Source organism: Mus musculus, chromosome 7, assembly GCF_000001635.26.
Source record: "Mus musculus strain C57BL/6J chromosome 7, GRCm38.p6 C57BL/6J".
Taxonomy (NCBI): Eukaryota; Metazoa; Chordata; class Mammalia; order Rodentia; family Muridae; genus Mus; species Mus musculus.
In genome coordinates this window covers 127,649,735-127,674,855 of record NC_000073.6, presented here as the reverse complement: position 1 = coordinate 127,674,855, position 25,121 = coordinate 127,649,735, and the positions used below count along the sequence as shown (strand labels likewise).

General features: G+C 46.9%; 1 protein-coding gene across 1 annotated transcript in view; it reads left to right on the top strand.

Annotated features, from left to right (window-relative positions):
- Bcl7c (B cell CLL/lymphoma 7C) overlaps positions 1–13,402 on the top strand; it is a 47,313-nt gene extending 33,911 nt beyond the window's left edge. The window contains exon 6 of the mRNA NM_001347652.1: positions 7,810–13,402. Within this exon, the coding sequence (NP_001334581.1) occupies positions 7,810–8,007 (198 nt within the window). The 3' untranslated portion in view covers positions 8,008–13,402. The remainder of the gene's footprint in view (positions 1–7,809) is intronic.
- The last annotated feature ends 11,719 nt before the right edge of the window (positions 13,403–25,121 follow it).

Sequence of the window (25,121 nt, the reverse complement as noted above, 5' to 3'; positions counted from 1 at the left end):
CAGACAGCAGTTATGTGGACCCTGGAGAATGATCACATACGGCCACACACTCCATCAGGCAGTGACTCCCATGGCAGCTGCTGTGTGGAGCAAATCAGTACAGCTCTTGATGTTTGGTGTGATCCTGGCCTTTTCTCCGTGCAAAGTATATCCATCAAAAGAAGGGTTTCACGGCGGCATTGGCTGCAAAGGAAGAATCCGTTTTCCCGTGGCTCCCAAAATTCCAGGGCTTGTACCCCAGTGGGGAGTTTTATACATTAGGTAGTTTAAGATGTGTAAACATAGCTGGGCGTGGTGGCGCACGCCTTTAATCTCAGAATTTGGGAGGCAGAGGCGGGTGGATTTCGGAGTTCGAGGCCAGCCTGATCTACAGAGTGAGTTCCAGGACAGCCAGAGCTACACAGACAAACCCTGTCTTGAAAAAAAACCAAAACAACAACAACATGTGTAAACATGTGTCCTTCAAGGTGAATGTCAGGCTGCCCTCATATATCTGGTCCCCCTTAACAAGACTTGATGTTTGAGGCCGATTTTTACATCAGAAGGAACATGCTGGCTATCACCTGGGGAGTTACAGGGATCAGAGCATGGCAAGGCTCTGCGGCAAACCCAAGTTGCCATTCATGCTGCTCTGTGCCTGCACTTGTGATGCGGCCAATGCAGACTCAGTCAGTGTCCATACAGACGATGGTGCTTGCCTCTATCAAGCACCAATGGAAGAACTCTTATTTATTTATTTGTTTGTTTGTTTACTTACTTATGAGACAGGGTCTCACTATGTAGCCCTGGCTAGTCTGGAACTCATTATGTAGACCAGCCTGGACTCAGAGATCCTCCTGCCTCATCCTGTGCTGGGATTGAATGTGTATCACCAATTTGACAGAGTTTTAAAAAATTATAATTCAATTTATGTGTATGGCTGTTTTGCCTGGATGTGTGTCTATGCACCAGTGTCCTGTCTGATGCCTGGGGAGGTGAGACAGGGGTGCTAGGTTCCCTGGAACTCGTGACAGATGGCTGTGAGTGACCATGTGGGTGCTGGGGTTGGAACTCGGGACCTCGAAAAGAACCACCAGTGCTCTTAACTGCTCAGCCACATCTCCAGCCCTTCCCCCTTAAAAAACATGCATTTATTTTATGTATGTGAACTTTTTGTTCTCATGTATGTGCCTGGTACCTTTGGTCTCTTGGAACTTGAGTTATAGGCAGTGGTGAGCTGGCATGTAAGTGTGGGGAACTGAACCCAGGTCCTCTGAAAGAGCAGCCAGTGCTCTCAACCGTTGAGCCATCTCTCTGGATTGCAGGCCAACACCTTTTTATAGCCCTTAATTTCACTTGGTGCCATTATCATCCTGAGACTGGCTTGCTCTCTGTGCTACTTTCCCCATTGCTGGAAGAGCACCCAGCAGATGCAGCTCACGGGGGCTTTATGTCTGCTCACAGCTTCATAAGCTTTATAAGTCGCAATGTAAATATCTTGTGTTTTCCAGTGGTCTTATGTGACCCCTGTGAGGGGTTGTCTGACCCCAAGGTGTCAGGGCCCACGTGTTGAGAACCAATATTCCAGAGGTTTCTTACAGTCAAAGTCAGATCTAAAGTTGAAGTGTCTCCTCTTGTTAAGGCTGCTAACGAATGAATATCTGCCAACAAATCTATATTATATATAATTCCAACGTGTTGATCAACATTAAAAAGTCATTTCTTCGAGTCTTTGTCCTGAAGTTTAGAAAGCACTAGGCTTTCTACCCAAGACAACACTCTCTTTAGTGTTTCCTCCTAGCAGCTGTACTACTTGGCACAGCTTCTGTGATGTACTCAGCTTGAAAGCCTCTCTCATCAGGAGGGTGTGGCGGTCAGTAGGCTGTACCCGGTGCTGACCCTTGGGCCTCAGAGGGCTTCTAGGTCTGAAGTGCCTTTCCTGCCAGGAACCTATTTTGTCACAGTTCTGAGGACTGTGGTGAGACCTCAGCAGGTTGGTTTCTTCAGAGGCTTCTCTTCATCTTAGCTATCTTCTCTGAGTTGTCACACGGTCTTTCTTGGTAACTCTGTAATTACCCCAGCAATCACATGGGATTAGAGCGAATCCTAATGACTTAATTTTTAATTCAGTTATCAATTATTAAAGACCCAATATCCAAGTGTGGCCACTTTCTGAAATACTAGGAGTTAGGACTTCAACCTATGAGTCTGAGCAGAAGATCCCATTCAGGCCTTGAGATGGGATTGAACAGATCTGCAGACCTTACCCTGCTGCAGGACCAAGAACAGCCTCATGGCAGGGCTTTGTGGGGCGTGGAGCACTGTCTGTAAGTCGGTCTGCGTCTGCAGCTCCTTTCCACATCAGAAAGTGAACAGGTTAGCTGTCTCTGCCAGGGCTACAGAGTTCATGTTTGCTTGTTGTCTGGGGGTAGGGTAAAAGAACTGATTAATCACCCACTTCCTGAGCTCTGGACTCTGTTACAGAGCTAATTACCTAACCGTCCATGTCTCAGAGGTCACACAGGTCTCCCCTAGCAAAACCTGGAACTTGGGGAAACTAGAGCATAATCTGAATAGGTTCCTTCTTAAGGGAAAATGGAGGCCAGCTAGGTATATAGCTGTGTCATTTGGAGACCAGCTAGGTATATAGCTGTGTCATTTTGCTTTCCTAATCGCCATTTTTTCCTCAGTCAGTCAGGAAGAGGAGACAAGTATGTTACACCTTCCCACAAAAGGGAATCTCAGGACTGCGGCAACTTTGTTCTCTCCAGCTGAGCTCTTAAGGAAACGAAGTATATCTGTTTTCTGCTGCTGCTCACCAAACTGCTACAAGCTAGGCGTGGCATGGCGGTGCACACCAAGGTCTCCAGAGGCAGTCTGGCATGTCGCTGAGTCCCAGGGCAGCCTCGTCTATGCAGTGACTCTATCTCAAAACAAACAAACAAACAAACACACACACACACACACACACACACTAATAATGAAAGCCCAACCACCAAACAACACAGAACAGCAGCAAACTGACATAAGTTCATAGTACAACACGTTTATACTTTACACTGTCATAGGTCAGAGCACGTGGGTTTTACTAGGCTCTGAGCGTGGCGTCTCAGGAGGTAAAATTGTAGAGTAGGCTGAGTTGAGCTGGTGGCCTGGGGAAGAGTATACTTCTGACCTCATTTAGGATGTTGGTCAAATTCTGTATTTCCCAGGTACATTCATGCCTTTGTCAGCTGGAGGTCTCTGGATTGCCATCATTATATATATATATATATATATATATATATATATATATATGCCATCATTATATATATATATATCATTATATATATATATATATATATATATATATATATATATATATATATATATATATATATATATATATATATAAAATAAAATATATGCTCCTCCCCTCACTAAACCAGCAGTAGGCTTTCATGACTTGAGTGCGCGTCTACCAACTGGAGAAAACTCTACACAGATGTGAATTGGTTGGCTTGCTAGTATTTGTGTGTTTTAAAAGATGTACTTGTGTGCATAACTATGCATATGTGTATACAAAAGTGTACGTGTGCTGCCTGTGTATGGGCACAAAGAGCAGAAGGCCAAGTGTCTCCCTATACCTGGTGTTTGTGTTTTCTTGGCTAAGTGAAACTGGTGAGGCTGAGAGAGATCCTCTTCCTGCCGACTCAGAGCTGGGGATGCAAGGGAGAGCTGGGTGCTCATTAGTGAGTGCGGAAATCTCAACCCCACCCCCCACCCCCCACCCCCACCCCAGTCTCCAAGTTTGAGCCTTGACTGCTCTTACCTGCTGAGCCATCTCTCTAGCCCAGGTTGTTTTTTTTGTTTTGTTTTTTTTTTAATGGACAGTCTTATTCTGTTGCCTATGCTGGCACCCAAGCCCTGGGCTCAAGGATTTGCCTGCTCCATCAGTGTCAATCACTGTTGACCAGGGTACTTGGGCTTACAGTTCTTCAGGGTTAGAACCCACAGTAGTGAAGAAATGAGGCAGGATGTGAGGAGGCCTCACATCTTTGACTTCAACCACAAAGCAACACACTAGAAATTCTCATGGCCCACTCGCATCGGCCTACACTCCAGCAAGGCCGCACCTCCCAAACCTACCACCACAGCTCCACCACTGGGTACCAAGTACTCAAATACGTGAGGCTGTGGGGGAATATCATCTTTCCAAGAAAACTGCTCTTAAGTGACTACCTTACTCAGTGATAATCTGGTTTTTTTGCTTGTTTGTTTGTTTGTCTTGCTTTTAAGTTATATATCCTTTGAAAATTCCGTACTCTGGGCTGGTGAGATGGCTCAGTGGGTAAGAGCACCCGACTGTTCTTCCGAAGGTCTGAAGTTCAAATCCCAGCAACCACATGGTGGCTCACAACCATCTGTAACAAGATCTGACGCCCTCTTCTGGAGTGTCTGAAGACAGCTACAATGTACTTACATATAACAAATAAATAAATCTTAAAAAAAAAAAAAAAGAAAGAAAATTCCGTACTCTGGTCTTCAGAGCAGGTTGCTAGGCAGGTTGGTATTGTAGCATGCAGGGTTCAGTGCTGGCCAGATCGGTGATGCCTTTTACACCCCCCCACCCCTCACCTATCAGTCACCCCTCACCCCTCACCCCTCACCCCACGAGGCAGCCTGCATGATCCCTTTTGGCCAGGGTGAGCTGGCCGAAGCTCCAGGATCCTCTGCACCTCAGTGTGAGTGACCTGATGAAGAAGGTTTGGTGGGAAGATTTTAGATGGGACTTTAATTACATCTGCAGAATTCCTTTGCCATGGTTCCTAGACAGTGGCTTTGTCTCAGGAGACAGAAATCTACAGGTGGGGGCACATTTTCAGGATTCTGCTTCCGACATTTAGGACTCTCTCTTGCCCAGGCCCTTGAGACCCCTCTGCCAAGGATTCATTAAGTCCAGACTAGCACAAAAGAAGAAAATATGGGGGGTGGGGGGAAGGGCTGGAGAGATGGCTCAGAGGTTAAGATCACTGACTGCTCTTACAGAGATCCTAAGTTCAATTCCCAGAAACCACATGGTGGCTCACAACCATCTATGATGGGATTTGATGCCCTCTTCTGGGGTGTCTTAAGACAGCTACAGTGTACTTATATAAATAAAATAATCTTTAAAGAAGGGGAAGGGGAGGAGGAGGAGGAAAATAGTATGGGAAAAGCCCAGCACAGAACAGAAAGTCTATTACCGTCTCTAGAGAGCTCTGCCAGCTCCTTGGTTGGTTACAGGCATCTATAATGTCTTGTTGTTGTTGTTTTGGTTTTGGTTTTTGTTTTTTTCGAGACAGGGTTTCTCTGTGTAGCCTTGACTATCCTGGAACTCACTCTGTAGACCAGGCTGGCCTCGAACTCAGAAATCTGCCTGTCTCTGCCTCCTGAGTGCTGGGATTAAAGGCGTGCGCCACCACGCCCGGCGTTTGTTGTTGTCTTGAGACAGAATGTCACTCTGAGGTCTTGACTGGCCTGGAACTTGCAGAGGACTGTCTACCTCTGCCTTTTAGAGTGCGGTGATTAAAACTGTGTGTCACCACACCTAGCCTACTTTATACGCTTAAAAAATTTTTATGTATATGAATGTTTTATCTGAATATATAATATATGCACCATTCCTCGTGTGCACAGAAGCCAGAAGAGCAGGTGGGAGCCCTTGGAGCTAGAGTTACAGACAGCTGAGAGCCACCATCTGGGTGATGTGAGTTTAATTCCTGGGACTCTGCAAGAGCAGCCAGTGCTCTAAACTGCTGAGTCATCTCTACATTTTTGTTTTGCTTCGTTTTTAAATATTTTGTGAGCTGGAGCATTAGCTCAGTGGTTAAGAGTATTGTTCTGCCAGAGAGTCTGAGTGTGGTTCCTAGCACCCACATAGGGCACTGCACAGCTGCCTGTCTTCCTGGTTTCAAGGAATTCTACTCCCTTCTGCCTTCTGCTGGTACTAATGTGTACATGGCACACACACACACACACACACACACACACACACACACACTTTTATTTCCTAAGTTTTACTTAGGAACAGGTCCCCGGAGACATAACTTTAATCCTAGAGGGCAAAGACAAGAAGCTCCCTATGAGCTCCAGGGGAGTCAGGAGCACATAGACCCTGTCTCAGAAATAAAACCCAAAACCAACAACTTAAAAAAAGGTTTTGTAACTAGGAGTAGTGGTAGTGGTATGCTTGGAAGATAATCCCAGCACTTGGGAGGCAGAGGCTCGAGGGTTAGGAGCTCAAGGTCACCCTTAGCTACATGGTAAGTTCCCATTAGCCTGGATATATTAGATCCTAAATATCTGTATCCATATCTAAATCATCTACATCTAACCTCTCTCTTTATCTATATGAAGATTTCAGACACACAAACTCGATACAGCATGAGGAGTTCTGTGAAGTTGCCGTTGAACCTTACTTGTGGCCGCTATATCTGATCTCTTACCATCATCATTATTGTTATAATTCAAAAAGATTTTTTTAAGATTTAATAATTTTGTTTTTGAGTCAGGGTCTCTATGTAGCTCTGGCTGTCCCAGAATATGTAGACCAGGCTGCCTTGAACTCACAGCTATCCTCCTGTCTCTGCCTCTTGAGTGCTGGGATAAAAGGTTCCTTTTGCCAGGTGTTTGCTTTCCGTGTTGAACTTTAGTTCTGTCTCCTTCTGGTCTGGATGGAGCCTGGGCCTCTGGTGCGCCTGCCAGACGGGCGCTCTACATCATTGCCCCTGCGAGAGAGAGCTCCATATTGAATGCAGGGTGGTTTTTTAGGATTTGGAGCTTAGTCATTTTTTAAAGCTTCCCAGGTCGGGAACTTTAGGGTCTTGCAATTGTTAGGGCATGGACAGTGACCACCATCTAATGCTTGACTTTATCTTTGTATCTTTGCTGTACCTGACATCCTTGAAACACTTCCGCTTTCTGGTATCAGCAGGGAGCTGTAGACATCTTTATTGGTTTTGTTTGTTTGTTTGTTTGTTTGTTTGTTTTTCTGTCTTAAGGAACTGGACCAGTTTCCCCCTAAAGACTCCTGTTGACTTAAATAATGAATAGCAGGGTTGGTAGGGGGTGAGGGACAGGCCTTCCACCATGGACAGATGGAAAATGTCTTAAGGTAAAGTGTGTCCTGTCTTCTGGTCTGTCGACGACTCGCCATCCACAGAGCCTGTACATGCAGTCGCCCAGATTCACAGGGAAAGGAAATCCTGGGACTGATAAGCAAGCCCATAGTGTCTGTCTGCAGAAATAGCTCCTTCAGCTCTCTAACCAGGCTGTGCTTCAACTTCCCGCTTCTGTCAGAACACAGAAATAGATTTATTTGGTAAATTGTTTGCCTGGCACGTTTGATGGCTCACATGAATGCCTTGGCGGGGAGGGGATGTTCTCGAGATGGCTGAGCCATTTAAGGTGCCTGTCACCAGACTTGACAGCCTGAGTTCTATCCCGGGGATCCACGTGGTGGGACAAGAGCACTGTGTATCATTGTGTTCTGGTTTCCACGAGTGAGCCTCCACTCCCCTCCATGCACACAAAGCAAATCAATGCCTTCTTTTGGGGTTCATCTGCTCGTTGCTTTAGTTTTGAGACAGTGTCTCACTCTGTAGCTTTAGCTGTCCTGGAGTAAACTAGACCCTTGAGCTCACAGAGATCCATTTGCTTCTACCTCTCAAGTGCACACACACAAACAGGCGTGCACACAAAAACACAGAAGAGCTGTTTGCAGTATTCACCCCCCGCCTTCTGTCACGGACTTCTGTGGTCTTTTCCATCTTGTAGAGCAACTATCCAGATTTCCTTTTCTCCCTGCAGGATTCCGGCGTGAGACTCACCAGGAGAGCCCTTCAAGAGAAAGGCCTGAAAACCGAGCCCCTCAGGAGGCTTCTCCCCAGGAGAGGCCTCCGGACAAATTCTCGGCCAACTTCCACGGTTCCGGAACCCAGAGCTCCCGGAAGTGGGAGCAAGGCCCAGAGGGCACCCAGGACGATACCACAAGGGAAGGGGAGGTGAGCGGGTTCCACCACACAAGGGGAGGCCCTTAGGTCTTCCTTAGCTGCCTCAAGATCCAGTCATTTACCCACACCGTTTAAGGGTGGAGAGGGCTTTGGAGCTGGGCACCCGCAGCCAGCAATGGAGGTCGGCAGCCAGCTCTCTGCTTGTCCCTGTCCCTAAATTATGGATCCATCCTGCTTGCTGTGGGTCCAAAACTACTGGGCCAGAGCAGGTCCCAGACAGGGAATGTCTGGGGACATCTCTAGGTGATGCCTAGAAGCAACTTGAATACACAAAATGGTGGATCCTATGCCAACTTGGTCACCTCCTCACACACTTAGGGCAGCCATCCACCAAAGGGCCAGGCATGGCCCCTGGAGGTGACCTTCGACCTTTGGAACTACAGTATCTACACTGGTGAGGGGCCCTACCAGCAAGACTTGAGCAGCGAGCAACCCCTGAAGCACTGGGCAAAAGGTAATGCCACAGCTTGTGAATGGTGTGAAGATTCAATTGCCCGTGTGTAGAGACACCACTCCAGCAAGCACCTGGCAGCCTCACCCGCTTCCACGAGCCTATGGACTCTGGGCCTGCTAATTAACCCTTGGCTCCAGAAGACATGTGCCAACCAGGGTGCCAACCTTGCCTCAGGTCAATCGAGGGGTGCACATGGCCCAGTGACCTTTCAGACCAGGCCACAGCCTCCTGCCCCAGGAATGGATGGAGACATGTGGTCCAGCACTGCCAAATCTACCTGGAAACTACCCACTTTGAGAAACTCATGGCAGATGAGCCATCTGAGTGATTCCAAGGGCTTTCATCAACCTCTTGCCTCCGACTTGACAACTCACTTGGCCAGGAGGTAGTGTCTCCTGTACCACAGAGAGCTAACTGTACTACATATTGCAACTTGTGGGACTTATTTAATGCAGCACTCCTGTCATAGATCCTGTTACTTTCACATTTTACAGATATAGAAAACAAGCAACCAGGAGGTTAAAGAGCTTGCCCCAAGTCACACAGCCTGTCTGTGGCAGAGCCAGCATTCACATCCAGTCTACCCACCTGACTCCACAGTCCCTGCTAGTGTACCACTTTTTGTGCTGGGCATGCAGGTGGGCTGCAGCTGTGAGCTTTGTTGAGGCGTTCATTGAAGGAACATCCATTTTTCTCAGTGGCAAATTACAAAGGACTTTTAATTTTAACTTTCTTCTGCCTGACCTACCTTCCTTCCTTCCTTCCTTCCTTCCTTCCTTCCTTCCTTCCTTCCTTCCTTCCTTCCTTCCTTTCTTCCTCTGCTGGCCATGAACCCACTAGACCAGGCCAGTCTTGAACTCACAGAGGTCTGTCTATCTCTGCCTCTCCAGTGCTGGGATTAAAGGTGAGCGACACCATACCCAGCTTAGGCCTTCTTTGTTTGTTTGTTTGTTGTTTTTTGAGTAATAAGGTAAGCAGATGTTCTGTGTCCATAACTGAGATGACATGGACATTGAGTGGTAAGGGACTTGAGCTCAGCCCCTGGGTCCCTCAGATTCCTCTCTGGAGTGCCATTGATACAGGAAGCATCATCTAGGCCCAGCTCCTGATTGGCGACTTCCCAGAAGCCATGGGCTGTCATGCCAAGTGACTGGGGAACTTCAAGTAACAAACATTTATTAATTAGACTTCTGAACTACCAATGGGGCAGAAGTTTTCACGTTTCAAACACAGATACTAGTTTTCAAGATTCAGAAATGAAACATAGGAATTCTGGGGAGGTCCAGAAAGTCCTACTTTGTATTTTTCATAACTCTCTGTATCTTAAAAGCTAAGAAACTCACAGTTCATCGTAGTTTAAAAGAGCTGCAAGCCTTAAATATTCAAAAGGTAGAAACTGCCAGTGTGTGTCACTGGGTAGTAGTTGAATAACAAAATGTTTACGGATCCAATTAGATTCATGGTACTCCAGAGTCATGAGTTGAAATCGCGGATATAAAGACTTATTTCCAATGCATCATTTCTCAGAACACCCTGGGATTTGTATAAAACACACGATGCATGTGAACGCATTCATGTTTATCTTATTTCTGAGAATCATTCTACAGGCGGGGGAGCACGCATACATTTTTAATGTCAGGGCTACAGAAGACTGGCCTGGCACGGCTCCCCTCAGTTCTTGGTTCCCAAATTCTAAGGATGTCTGCCTTCGTTTCATGTGTCAGCCTTTCCTGCTCTCGGACCTGACACAGTGGCTCCGTACAGCGAGGACTCCTCTGTGCTGATGAACTTCGGCTGTTAGAGGACTGTTAGTATGTTTCCTGTTTCGCCAATTTATTTGCTGATTGGTTTTGTGATTCAAAAAACAAACAAGCAAGCAAACAAACAAAAACAAAAGCAGGGACCAGGCGTGGTGGCGCACGCCTTTAATCTTGGAGGCAGAGGCAGGCGGATTTCTGAGTTCGAGGCCAACCTGATCTACAAAGTGAGTTCCAGGACAGCCAGGGCTATACAGAGAAACCCTGTCTCAAAAACAAACAAACAAAAACAAACAAAAAAACAAAAGCAGACAAAATCACCACCAGCAGCAGCAACAATCCCAGGTTTCCCAATAATGTCAGCAAGGAATTCTGAACAGACAAAGTCCGTGGGGCTGAGCAGGGACGGTGAATAAGTGAGCTCGTGTTTATGAAGCCCAGTGATCTGCTCCTTGCAGCCAGAACGCTCCAGCTCAGCCAGGCCCTGGCACGAGCCCTCGGCTGAAGCACTCACCTCTGAGCTTCAGTTTAGTGAGTAGCATCCTCCCTAGAAAGTAATATTCTTGCTTCATACGGTGATATGGTGGAAGGGTTACCAGCATGGCTTTGGAGTCAGACAGACTGTGGTTCAAATCTTAGCTACACGACTTTCTACCTCTTTGATTTGGGGCAAGTTCTAACCGCTGGCTTTTTCTCTTCTGTAAAATGAGGACATGGAATCTATTTCACAGGGCTGTGGCTTCAGTGAGATCACATATGACCCGCTTAAGTCAAAGCGGGTCCACGGTATGTGTTTGATCCCACGTAGGCATTACCCGCTGTATCTACCTCACAGGGCAGTTGTGAGGATGAAGGGTAGAGGGAAATGCTTTCCAAACTGTGAAGTGATCTGTGTTTACCTCTCTCCTCTGGAGATGGAGAGATAGGAAGTTGCTGTCAGACACTAGTGGGATGCCCATGGAGAGGGCCTAGTATGCTTCTGTGCACACAGTGTGGCTGGGCTGAAGGGGAGGTGCTGTGTTGTGCAGTGGTGCACAGCGGGGGCGTGCCCTCCGGTGAGGGTTGCTGCACTGAAGTGGGGAAGTTCAGTGCCTATGGCTACACTGTTGGGAGCAGGGAGAGCGCAGGTCCTATCTTAAGAAGGATGCTAGATGGGGGCTAAAGTAGATGAGTGTTTGCCTAGCATGAGCAAGGGCCATGGATTTCGTATCTAGCACCTCAGGAAAAACACAACAAACAAACAAACAAACAAACCCCTCTTCTTGTTTAAAGATTCTGGATAAAGAACAGTGTTGTGAACGTGTGTATCCACTGTTTGTCTTTTTAAATACAACTCAAATAGCAGGAAGGCCTGTGTGCACAAGAGGTGACAAGTGACTGCAAGTGTTTCCATCGCTGGCAGCCATGCACCCTCCTACCACGAGTACAGATTTCATTCTGGAGTGTGCAGACCAAATGCAGGTCAGAGGGCCCTCCCGGGGCAACTCGCCAAGATCCTGACCAAAGCCTAGCCTCACAAAGTAATCCCTAGCCCAGTTAGCAGATCAGGGGTTGGGGCTTGGGAACGTCATGTCCAATGTCCAAGGCTGCACAGGTCCTGTGGGGACAGAATCCAAGCCCTTCACCTGGATTGGGGTTCCTCCGCCTGCCAGTCTCAGATCTCTGATCTTGAACAAGGATAGCATGCAGAAGAGTAAGGTTCCATGCCTAAGTGACCTCCTCTGGACCTCAGACGCAGTTCTTGCTCCTGACCTCATGCCTCGTCTCCAGACATCACTCCCCAGCTTAGCCCTTAGGTCAGGCTCCTCTGGGCACCATCCTTAGATTCAACCCAAAGGAGGGTCCTCTCATTCTAACCAGACTGTCTCTCCAAATACCACCCTAGTCAGCTCCTTGGCTTCTCAGTGTCCCCTTGGAGAACATGGGGTATAGGTTCCCAGCTAGTTCAGTGGCATTCCACAGCCCATCTCTTGTGAGGTCCCACTCCTTAACAATGGTCTTTCAGTTTCAAACGCATGCGGCCAGCGGGCAGTCTAGGGACCCTTCAAAGTCAATGCTTCTTGATTAAATTATCGAGACTAATGTTTAACTTTGAGATACGTTTTCTGAGAGTTGCTAACCGGTTGGAGATGAACTTAGAGAATAGGGTTCACCTTTTTCGTCTGTCAGCGGGTTATCGAGTGCCCAGTGGTGTGCCAGATTCAGCAGCTGGTGCAGGAGATACATTCGTGAGCAAAACAGATCTGAGCCCTGACTTCGGGAGGCCTCCTCCTAACAACTAGGGCAGATATAACCAGTGTTCCCTGAATACAAACGCCTAGCCTGGCATGGTGGCACACACCTATGATGTCAGCCCTTAGGAGCCGGAGGTAAGAAGATCAGGAGTTCAGCTATCTTTGGCCAACCTGGGCTACATAAGACCGTGTCTTAAAAAAAAAAAAAAAAATCCAAACAAAATACACACTATAACTGTGAGAAATGTTGTGAAGAGAAAGGTCCAAATGCAGTGAAAGAGCTCAGTAAAAAAAGTGTGGGGTGTGTTAGGACAGTGACAACATGTGCCCGTATGTGGAGAAGAGAATCCTGGGTAATGGGAGGAGCTTACTGTATTGGAATCGGCAGCAGCAGTGAGGTCTGCTGCTGGACGGAGCCTGCCCCCCAGGCTGGGTGGGGAAGGTGTCACGGACCTTGCAGACCACGGTAAGGAACTTGCATTCTGGTGTTTAACTTTTTATTTGGAGACCATTTCAAAGTGACTGGAACCTTATGAGAGTGGCACAAAAGATGTCTGCATACTTTGGCTGCAGCCTCCCCGACTGACCTGTAAACGTTCTGTTCCCCGAGTCACCACCCGTGTCTCCCTGTGATGTGTACTCATAGCCTGTAGTCCGAACTCTGAGAATGAGTTGCATACATTGTGTCTGTTTACACTTAAAACACAGTGGAGACCCCCTACAGTAATGCCTCGCCCGCCTCCGCCTGCCACACTGGGTTTATCGCTGGTTGGTGGCTCCACACTGTTTGTTGGTCGTCTCTCTAGTCACCTTCATTAGCATCTTCCCTTTAGGACAAGTCACGTCTGCGAATGATGTGGACCATGCGTTGTGCTTTCTTGCTCGTATCTTTTAATGTGGCGTAGTTTCTTTCCTCTCTGTTTGAATAGACTATTTCTCCTTTTGGGTCTGTCTGCTGTTTCTTTGTGATCACATATGTGGTATATATCCATGGTTAGAAGAGGGTACAAGTGACTGTGCCTCAGTGTCCCAATGGAGGCACACGGTGTCTGTCTGTTTACCTGGCGATAGACAGTTTTTTGAGACAGTATCTCTCCATGGAGACCGGGGATTCCTTGAGCTATGTAAATCAGACTGTCCTCAAACTAAACTGCTTTGCCTTTCAAGTTCTGGGATTAAACGTGTGCAATACAGTTTTTTATTTAGAGCTGGAGAGTTGGCTCAGTGGTTAAGAGCACTGACTTCTCTTCCAGAGGACCCTGGTCAGTTCCCAGAACCTACATGGCAGTTCACAACCACCTAAAACTCCAGTTCCAGAGACCTGATGCCCTCTTCTGGCCTCCAAGGATACTGCATATACACCGCACAGGCACATACTCAGGCAAAACACCCATCTACATAAAACAAGATGAAGCAAAAAATTTAGAAGCTCAAATTTCATCTCAACTTCAGTAAAGTGGCATGGTTCATTCCGGGCATCTGTCAGCACACCCTGAATGCTGAATGAAGATGAACTGTAGTCAAGGAAACAGGCATCAAAAGAGACTTTTGAGGTGCTCCCTCTGTGAGGGGTGCAGAGGTGTGTGGAGATAGACCACGTGGGGCCTGGAATACCAGGCCACTGACAGGTTCCTAGCAGGCCCCTGGTTGGCAGGGTGACTTGAGTTTTAGAACGACTGTTCAGCCAGCCCAGAAAGATGATTTGGAAGGCTGCAGTGCCTTTTGGATCTGTTACCACTGGGGATTTCTCAGATGGTCCCCAAACCCAGACATCTCCTTGTTCATCTGAGAGCATGCCTGCCTCGATTGCACTTAGCAGCCCAAGCCCAGGGAGCGTCAGCAAACACCCTCTCCCTGCCTCATTTTAACTAGATCCACACCACTTGCCTCTGGGACCTTTCTCCAAACAAACAGGTCACCACACTGTGGTGGTCACACACGGACTCTTTCCTGAGTTTGCTGGACTGCTTGAGGACCAGGGTCCTTTTTCTGCCATACTTGGGGTTCATTGCGATCTATATTCTTACAGTGCCCATCTGTTTAGCCTATATGTCACCTCCGAACACTTCCCGGCCCTCCCTAACCCTAACACCAGGGAGAAGGGTTCAAGTCTAGCGGAACATCTTATGAGAGGCTGGTGCACAGAGAAGCCTCAGGCCTGCCTAATGAGTGGTCACAGCAAAGGCAGACATTTTCAGAGACTGGAGAAAGTCAGATGCTGAGAAATCCCAGGAGGGGCCAGGTTGCCTCTAGTGGGAAAAATCCAGAGAGTTCTATGGAGAAGACTCCTTTTGAACTGAGCCTCAAGGGCAGAGTCCGGGGTTTTCCATTTTACAAAAGAAATATTTACTTATTCAGTAAATAAGAGGACATCTTTAAGAAGCAAAGCCTGTATGTCACTGACGTTCTCAACATGATTCTTGCTGGTTTCATAATATTCCATTCGGTAAATAACCTGTGCTCACCCCATGGCTGGAATAATTCATCCAGTCGGATCAGGCCGCCTCTGCCTCCCAAGTGCTGGGATTCAAGGTGTGCACCACTACACCCAGCTGCCTACGGAAAATTTAAGGTGGTATTTGTGGTTCTACATTTCTAAAGGGCAAATTTTATATTATTGTCAGTTTCATTTTGATCAGGAAATGGCTTCTAGGATTTCTACTTTTCAAATTTTACCAGAACGTTCTTCAGAGATGACTATTCGTAGAATTTTGTCATTGTCCATGAACTTACTTGATTTCGGGATGGAAAGCCTATGTGTTCACAACCGGGCTTTGTGGTGCTGGGAAGGCAGCTCTGTAATGATAGGAATCTAATGGGGAGGAGGAGAAGAGAAAAGTTAGACATGAGGACTCTGGACCATAATGCTGGATGGATACAGGAAGGAGGGAGCAGAGACAAGAGAAGTCACAGGCCAGCTAACCCAGCTCACCCAGCACGGTGGCAAACGAGGGTGGGGACATGCCCTAAACAAGGAGGAAGTCTCATGTGCACAGTAGCACAGGCATGCCCACACGTGCACACAAACCATTAATTAGTCAACTGCTTAATTGATTGATAATTAATTGATTAAAGACGTTAACCCCTTCAAGTTAACGGCATCTACAAGTACCGTTAAGAGCTTAGGCTCTAGAGACAAAGAGCATGAAGATTTAATCCCAGCTCCCCTGCTTATTAAACTTAGATCGCTTTCCCATGACATGGAGACCTGGGCATTGTAGTTGGATGCTGCAGTGGGTGTGGATCCTCACAGTGCTTCCTGTGTGCTCAACTTTAGCCCCTTCAGGCTCCGATTCACCATTGTGCCTATTGTTGTTGCCTGACTGACCAGCATGGGCACTGAGGCCTCTGAAACAGGACTAGAAGAACTAGAAAAAGATCCTTAGGCTCCTTTTTTTTTTTTTTTTTTTTTTTTTGGTTTTTCGAGACAGGGTTTCTCTGTGTAGCCCTGGCTATCCTGGAACTCACTTTGTAGACCAGGCTGGCCTTGAACTCAGAAGTCCACCTGCCTCTGCCTCCCAAGTGGGCTTAAAGGCGTGTGCCACCACGCCCGGCTCTAGAACTCTCTTTGTAGACCAGACTAAACTCAGACTCACAGAGATCCACCTGCCTCTGTCTCCTGAGTGCTGGGATTAAAAGCCAGAGCTACTTCACCTGGCCAGACCACTCTTTCTTTCTTTCTTTTTTTCTTTTTTTTTGTAAAGATTTATTTATTGACTTTATGTGTATGAGTACCTGTAGCTCTCTCAGAGACACCAGAAGAGGTCGTCAGATCCCATTACAGATGATTGTGAGCCACCATGTGGTTGCTGGGAATTGAACTCAGGACCTCTGGAAGGGCAGTCAGTGCTTTTAACCGCTGAGCCATCTCTCCAGCCCCAGACCACTCTTTCTTGTTCCTCTGCTCAGTACACATTTGGTGAACAGGATGCTGCTTCTTTTTTTTTTGTTTTTTGTTTTTTTTTTTCGAGACAGGGTTTCTCTGTGTAGCCCTGGCTGCCCTGGAACTCACTTTGTAGACCAGGCTAGCCTTAAGCTCAGAGATCCGCCTGCCTCTGCCTCCCAAGTGCTGGGATTAAAGGCGTGTGCCACCACCACCTGGCAACAGGATGCTTCTTGTAGAGTACGGAGAGCATTCGTGAACACACACACTCACACACACACACACACACACACACACACACACTAGTGAGATGGCTCAGTGATTAAGCACACTTGCTGCTCTTTCAGAGGACTCAGGTTGAGTTCTACCATGCACGTGGTAGCTCACAACAGTCTATAACTCCAGTTCAAGGGGATCTAATGCCCTCTTCTGGTCTCCACAGGCACCATATACATATGGTATACAAACATGTATGCAGGCAAAACACTTATAAAATAAAACTTAAAAATCTAACATATACATATATATTCAATTATATGTGAATATATACATTTATATAAAATACCAATATATATTTTAAGCATGTTGCTTACATTATATGTAGGGGAAGGGAGGAGGCACACACTGTAGTTTCAGCACTTGGAAGGCTGGGGCAGAAAGAAGAATTACCAGAAGTTCAAGGATAACCTGGGTCACATAATGAGCTCCAGACCAGAGTGTGCTCCGTAGTGACCAAGACTGCCAGAAAGAAAGGGAGAGGGAGGGGTTTTAGCGTGACTTCAACTTACAAAACAACTGCGTCTCCAGCTCACTTTTGTTGTTGTGTTTGAGGTAGGGTTTCTCTCTGAAGTCCTGGATTACTTAGAACTCACTCTGTAGACCAGGCTGGTCTCAAACTCAGAGATCTGCCACCCCCTGCCCCCTTGTGTTGGGATTAAAGGCATGTGCCTCCACCTCCTCTATAGAGTCCCTCTATTCTTGGGAGTTAGCCAAGAAGGAAGGAAGGGGGCCTGTGGAGGAAGGTAGATGCCCACCACATAACTCTTTTGATGAAAAGTCAAGGCACTGAAGAAGGGAGCTGGTTGGTAACCCACTCGGAGCAGCTGGAGGGAAAGCACGTCTATGTCTGTCAGCAGGAGTGCTAACTGACAGAATAACAGCTGTGTATGGAATGGGATAGTTCTTCAGTCTTAAAAAGGAACAAAATTCTGACCTAACATTGGTGAACTCTAAAACATTACATTAGGTAAAATAGGTCAGACACAAAGACAAATACTAGAGCGATACCAGTTCTTAAGAGCACTGGTTGCTCTTCCAGGGACCCACTTGGCAGCTCACAACCACGTGTAACTCCATTTCAGGGGATCTGGTGCCCTCTTCTGGCCTCTGCGGGCACTGCATGCACATGGTGCACAGACATACACAAAGGCAAAATACCCTTACACATCAACAATAAGAAAAAAAAAAAAAAAAGACAAACATATTATCCCACTTATATTAGACACCTCGAATAAGCAAATTCAGAGACATAAACTAGAAGAAAAGTAACCAGAAAAGAGTAGGGAGCTTAAACCTGGGCTTATGTTTTAGTAACTGTGGTGTCAGGCTTATAAAATAGCTCCCGAATGGACAGTGAGGTTGACAGTGCAGCACTGTAACTACATATAAACATGTTACATCTATCTTACACGTGTGTGCATGCGCGTGTGTGCATACGTTTGTGTGTGCGTGAGTGTGTGCACGTGAGTGTGTGCGCATGCATGTGTGCGTGTGTGTGTGCATATGTTTGTGTATGTGTGAGTGTGTGCACGTGTGTGTGTGTGTGAGTGTGTGTGTGTGCATACGTTTGTGTGTGTGTGCGCATGCGTGTGTGTGTGTGTGTGTGTGTGTGTGTGTGTGTGTGTGAGTGTGTGTGTTTCAGGAATCAGTTTTCAGTTTCCACAGTGTGGGTCCTGAGTATCAAACCCAGACCCTCAGGCTTAGCAGCCTCTCCCCAGCAAGCCACTGTGAGACCCTGTCGTGTACATTTGCTTACAGTGTTTGTGCTTTGACACTGAGTCTTACAGTGTAGTCCTGGCTGGGCTTGAATTTGGGATCTCCCTACTAGGATTCCAAGTGTTTGCCTCTTCGTCCGGCTTATAAATGTCTTTAGTACCATGGAATTTTGTATTTTAAAGGGTTTGGTAAATTTCTCTTTTAAGAAATTCAAGCTGAGGGTAGTTCCGTTAATCCCAGCCTTTGTAAGGCAGAGGCAGGCAGAGGTCTATGAATTAAAGACCAAACCGATGCGCATACTGACTTTCAGGCCAGCCAGGACAACACAGAGAAGTCGTGCCTTGAAAAACAATTAAGAAATGTGCCATATGGGGCTGGTGAGATGGCTCAGTGGGTAAGAGCACCCGACTGCTCTTCCAAAGGTCCGAAGTTCAGGTCCCAGCAACCACATGGTGGCTCACAACCACCCGAGATCCTGATGCCATCTTCTGGTGCATCTGAAGACAGCTACAGTGTACTTACATTAAATAAATAAATAAATCTTTAAAAAAAAAAAAAAAAAGAAATGTGCCACAGGCTTCTGACCTCCTTAGATACAAGTAGGTCATTCACATACATACAGGCAGGCAGAACACTCATACACATAAAATAAATAGATCTTAAAACGACTCAAGTTGTTTCCAAGTAGTATAACTACATTATAAAATAAATGTAAGATTTATATGAATAAAACGTTCCTATATGGGGCTAGAGAAATGGCTCAGCAGTTAAAAGACCTCTGGACTATACTTCCAGAGGTCCTGAGTTCAAATTCCAGCAATCACATGGTGGCTCACAACCATCTGTAACAGGATCTGATGCCCTCTGCTGGGGTGTCTGAAGACAGCTGCAGTGTACTCATATAAATAAAATAAATAAATCTTAAAAAACAAAAAAACAGAGGAACCTATAAGGGGGCGAGTCAGCAGGGAAAGGTGTTTGTCACCCAGGCTGACAACCTGAGTTCGAACTCTGTGACCCATGTAATGGGAGGACAGGCTCCACGCCCAGAAGTTGTCCTCTGACTTTCACATTCATACTATGGCTTGCATGTGTGCACATGCACACACATAAATAAATAAAGGTAAGAATGATGATAAATAATAATAGTGATACCTATGCTAGCTCTGCTGGCATGGGTCTGCAGTGCCACTGGGAAGGCTGAGGTAGGACAGAGAGTTTGCGACCAGCCTCCACGACAACATCAGCTACAAAATTTAAAGAAAGAGAAAGGAAGAAAAAAAGTAAAAGAGAAAGATCTTTAATAAGCAGAGGCAGAGTTTAAATGCCCGAGTGGCTGGATGATAATTCGTTTGGTGACATACTTGTCTCAGAAGAGTAAGGGCTGAGTCCAACCTCCAGAAGGCACATTTTAAAAGCTGAGTATGGTGATATCCACTTGTACATAGCGCTAGGGAGACAGAGACGCCTTGCAGGTCCTTGGGGCCTGGGGCCCGGGGCCCAAGTAGCCTGGTCCCACTGAAATCCTCTGTGTAACTAAAATGCATAGCTCTTAGGGAAGAACACTGGAGTCTGGTCTCTCTGGCCTTCACCTACAGGTACCCACATGGGCCCCTCATGTGCACACACACCTTGTGCACATACACATGTTCATACACACCTCATGCAAATGCTCACACATGTGCGCTCACACTCACTCACAGAAATGCCGGACATCTAATAAAAGGTGAGCAGATATACAAGGTCTCAAAAAGACATGATTCATGGATAATCAATCAACTGAAATGACTCAGAAGACGATTCACGGAGAGGTATTAGAATTAGCAGTCAATATCAATACAGTAATTATGGCTGTGTTTCTTCTCGGGCTTTTAAAATAGTAATTAATGTTTATTTTCTATTAATCCTGAAAATTGGAATACAGCATCATGGGTTCATGGTGGACTCTGCCCAGTGCCCTTACACGCCGTTCTCATTCATTTTCGCCTCACTGCCCTTCCTATGCCAGCCCCCTCCTCTCGCTCCCCTCCTCCTCCTGGCGGCTTTCCTGTCACATGCATTCTGCTGCACTCCTGCTCGTCTGTCACCTCTTTTAAGCATTCTTCCTCGCACATATAAATATACATGGTTAAATTTAAACTTAGGTCCTCTGTGTGACAGAAAACATGGCATTTGTCTCGATCTAAGTTTGCTCACATAATGATCTCCAGTCGCATCTATTTTCCTGAAAATGTCATATTTTAATTTTTCTTAATGACTGCATAAAATTCCCATTTTCTTTATCCATTCATCCACTGATGGACATTTTTTTTAAGATTTATTTATTTATTATATGTAAGTACACTGTAGCTATCTTCAGACACTCCAGAAGAGGGAGTCAGATCTCATTACGGATGGTTGTGAGCCACCATGTGGTTGCTGGGATTTGAACTCCGGACCTTCGGAAGAGCAGTCGGGTGCTTTTACCCACTGAGCCATCTCACCAGCCCCTGATGGACATTTATAAAGGCTAATTCTACTTCCTAGCTATCATGAACAGTGCAGCAGTAGACATAGCAGTACATAGGTCTCCTTTTTTTTTTTTTTTTTTTTTTTTTTTTAGATTTGTTTGTTTTGTTTTAGAGACAGGATTTCTCTGTGTAGCCCTGGCTTTCCTGGAACTCTCTCTGTAGACCAGGCTGGTGTCGAGCTCAGAGACCTGCCTGCCTCTGCCTCCTGAGTGCTGGGATTAAAAGCATATGCCACCATGCCAGGGTAGATTTATTTTTATTTCATGTGTATAAATGTGTGTGTGTGTGTGTGTGTGTGTGTGTGTGTGTGTGTATACAGTACCTGATGAAGCCAGAAGAATACATTACATTAGATCCCCTGGAACTGGAGTTACAGACAATTGTGAGCTGTCATTGTGGATGCTAGAAACTGAAGCCAGGTCCCCTGGAAGAGCAGCCAGTGTTCTTAACCACTGAGCCACCTCTCCAGCCCCACAGGTTTCTTTTTGATATGTTGACTTAGAATTCTCTGGGCATCTACACAAGCTAGCGGAGCTCAGTCTTTGAGATAGCTCTGCTTTCCTTTCTGCAGACCCTTCATCCCAGCTGCCATGGTGACTGCACAAACTCATTCCTCTTTTCCCCACACAATCCTCAGCATTTGGCCTCATCCGGCTCCTTGTTGGTGGCCCTTCTGACTCAGACAAGATGAAATCTCCAGACCTCCTGACTACTGGTATCACAGGCATGCACTGCCCCCAGCCTGGACACTTATTGGTTAGAGGGAATATTTTTGTTTTGTTTGTCTTGATTTGATCTGATCTGATTTGATTTGATTTTTATTTTATTTTTTCAAGACAAGGAACTCACTCTGTAGACCAGGCTGACCTCGAACTCAGAAATCCGCTTGCCTCTGCCTCCCAAGTGCTGGGATTAAAGTCGTGCGCCACCACTGCCCAGCTGAGGTGATTTTCTATGTGATGGTGAGTTGCCCACGATAGAAAAGAGGAAAGGCTCTTGTCCATTGAGAATGTCCCCTTGGCCTATTTGGCTTCGGGGGATTCCACAGAAGTCCAGAACACCTTCCCGCAGATTTAAGAACTGGCAGCCGCCCGGTGGCTTTTAAGTGGCTGATGCATTACCGGTTTTCTTTTTGTTTTTTGTTTTGTTTTGTTTTTTTCTTTTTTTGGTTTTTCGAGACAGAGTTTCTCTGTGTAGCTCTGGCTGTCCTCACTCTATAGACCAGTCTGGCCTCGAACTCAGAGATCCGTCTACTTCTGTCTCTCAAGTGCTGGGATTAAAGGCTGTGCCACCACTGCCTTTCTTTTTGTTTTAAGGAGAAGTTAGATAGAGAGTCTTTGCCTGTTGTGGGCTGTTGGGATTTAGACAGAGGCCAGAGGAACCTTCAACCAACACTAGAGAGTAGCTCTGGCCAGGAGGCTTCAGTTGCCCCTTTAGTTTGTCTAAATCCACGCAATGGTGCTGACAGAAAGCACAGTAGGAAAAGGCAGATTAATGGTTTCCAGAGTGTGTGGGGGGGGTTCACCTTCCTGCAGTATTGGGTGCAGTCGTATCTGTTTGAGCCTCATGTCGGTGCCAGATGTGGGCCTGAGTACCAGAGACTTTCTAAGGAGATTTCTGACCAGACCTGGTGCAGGGGTTCCGGCGGCAAAAGGAAGCGAGTGCGGGCAGGGAGGCGAAGTCTCTGCCATGCCTTCCAGGTTACTCGGTAACTCCGAGCTGAGCCGAGCCGAGCCGCTCTGCACTGAGTTGGCTTCCATTGGGCCACTAGCGAGCGAGGAATGCGGCAGAGCCTCAGGCAGCGCTTCAGGAGAGCAGATCTCTTCCCCAGCGAGTGTTATAGCTCTTGGAACAAAAGGCTCAGACGACCGAGTAGTTCTCACACCCCTTTAATTACCTGGATAGAATTTATATACAGTTCTGGGGGTGATTCAGGGTTCCACAGCAAGTACCTTTTATTGGCTTGGACTGAGAGCCAGGGGAAAACCTTATTTGCATGTGGGAAGGCTTGGTGCTGGTTCTACCTGACTGATAGCCACACACCTCTCCTGTGGGTGTTGGGGGGGCAGAGGGGCTGTGAGGGCAGTAACTTCGATAGGAGCCAGGGGCCCAGGAGACATGATCAAATACCTTCTGTCCCATGTAGATGAAAATCATGACTCATCGGGTCCCCAGAGTTCCAGACCTTTACTCCACTGGAGACCAGGCTGTCTGTGTGTAGCTCACTGCCCCACAGTGGGAGCCACCACAGCCTGACTCAAATTCTTTTATTTTCTTTTTTTTTTTTTAAGATTTATTTATTTATTTATTTATTTATTATATGTAAGTACACTGTAGCTGTCCTCAGACACTCCAGAAGAGGGCGTCAGATCTTGTTACAGATGGTTGTGAGCCACCATGTGGTTGCTGGGATTTGAACTCCAGACCTTCGGAAGAGCAGTCGGGTGCTCTTACCCACTGAGCCATCTCACCAGTTCCCCCCCCCCTTTTTTTAAAGATGTATTTATTTATTATATGTAAGTACACTGTAACTGTCTTCAGACACTCCAGAAGAAGGAGTCAGATCTCCTTATGGATGGTTGTGAGCCACCATGTGGTTGCTGGGATTTGAACTCAGGACCATTAGAAGAACAGTCGGGTGCTCTTACCCGCTGAGCCATCTCTCCAGCCCCTGGCTCAAATTCTTTACCCTGTTGCTATTGATGTATGAAGGTTGTGCAGAACTGGCCCGACCTCTCACCTGCTCTTTCTGGAAGAGCTGGCCCTGAAGAGAGCCTCAGAGCTGACCCCAACCCTGCACAACTGCAGTACTATGAACAGCAGGTCCCACTATCACTCAGGGAGCACAGTAGAGCTGGCCCTGGTTGCAGAAGTTGCAGATGAGCCAGCGCCACTGGTGTGAGCATGGGAGGGCTGGCCCTGCCACCTGTCTCCTGGGAAGTGGCACGGATGAGGGAGAAGGGAGAGATGCTCTCCCCCTAACCCCCCTTGCCACCTACCACAGGCGAAGAGCTGGTCCCAAGGCTGTCAGAGTGGGAGAACTAGACCTGCCCCTCACCTGCTGCAGCACAGTAGAGCTGGCAGAAACATGCGTGAGCTGGCACTGCGGGCATGAGCGTGGGAGAGCTGGTCCCAGCAACTTGTCTGCTGTTTGAGGCAGAGATGATGATGATGGCAGGGCCTCATCATGGCCCTGATGGAGGAGAGATGCCCCCTTCTCCCATCCCTCCTCGTCCCTAGTCACCTATGACAGGTAGGAAAACTGGACCTGTCCCTCACCAGGAACAGCACTCAGGAGAGTAGGCCTACAACTTGTCTGGGCAGCACAGTAGCCATGGTCCTGATGGCATGAGCACCAGCGGTGAGCCACCCGGTAGGCATGAGACCATGAGAACCTGAGAGCTGGCTGTGGCATTGGACAACCTAGCCAGGCAGCGCTGGAGACCCTGCCCTGGTAGTGTGGGAGCAGAAAAGCTGGCAGGCTGACCAGCCCGGACACCTCTCAGGCCCAGATGCAGGGCTTTGAGTTGGCCCACCCCAACATCTACCCCATTGATGAACAGCTGGAGGGCATGGGCCAGTCCTACAGATCTAAAACTACAGGATCTCCATAACACCGGCAACGACAGGATATCCAGGAGGAATCTCAGTGAAGTCCCAGGAATGATAGAGTAGCAGAAGTCAGGTAGGTGCCTTGCAACAGACCAATGACTCATTGCAGTGGACATTTGCAAGTAGAGAAGTGTGCTGTGGGACACACTGTGACACACTACAGCTTCCACAGTGAGGTTTTTTTTTGTTTTTTGTTTTTCTTTTAGGGAGAGGTTGTAAGGGTGGAGAGTGGATACTGGGGGTTTTGGGCTCATGATGTGAAAGTCACAAAGCACCAATAAGAAATTAAAAACAAAACAACATTTTATAAGCACAATTAATACAAGATGATACTTTATAAAAAAATCAGAAAAATTTGAGACATGGCAAAGGGAATCATTAAAAAGAACAAAACAAAACAATAAGGGGCTGGAGAGATGGCTCAGCAGTTAAGAGCACTGATTGCTCTTCAGAGGTTCTGAGTTCAATTCCAAGCAACCACATGGTGGCTCACAACCATCTGTAATGGGATCTGATGCCCTCTGCTGGTGTGTCTGAAGACAGTATACCCACATACATGAAATAAAGAAATAAGTCTAAAAAAATACAGTAAGAAAAAAAAGGAATAAAAGAAGGTAAAAATATAAAAACACGTGCCTGTAGGCCTAGCATTTATTAGACGAAA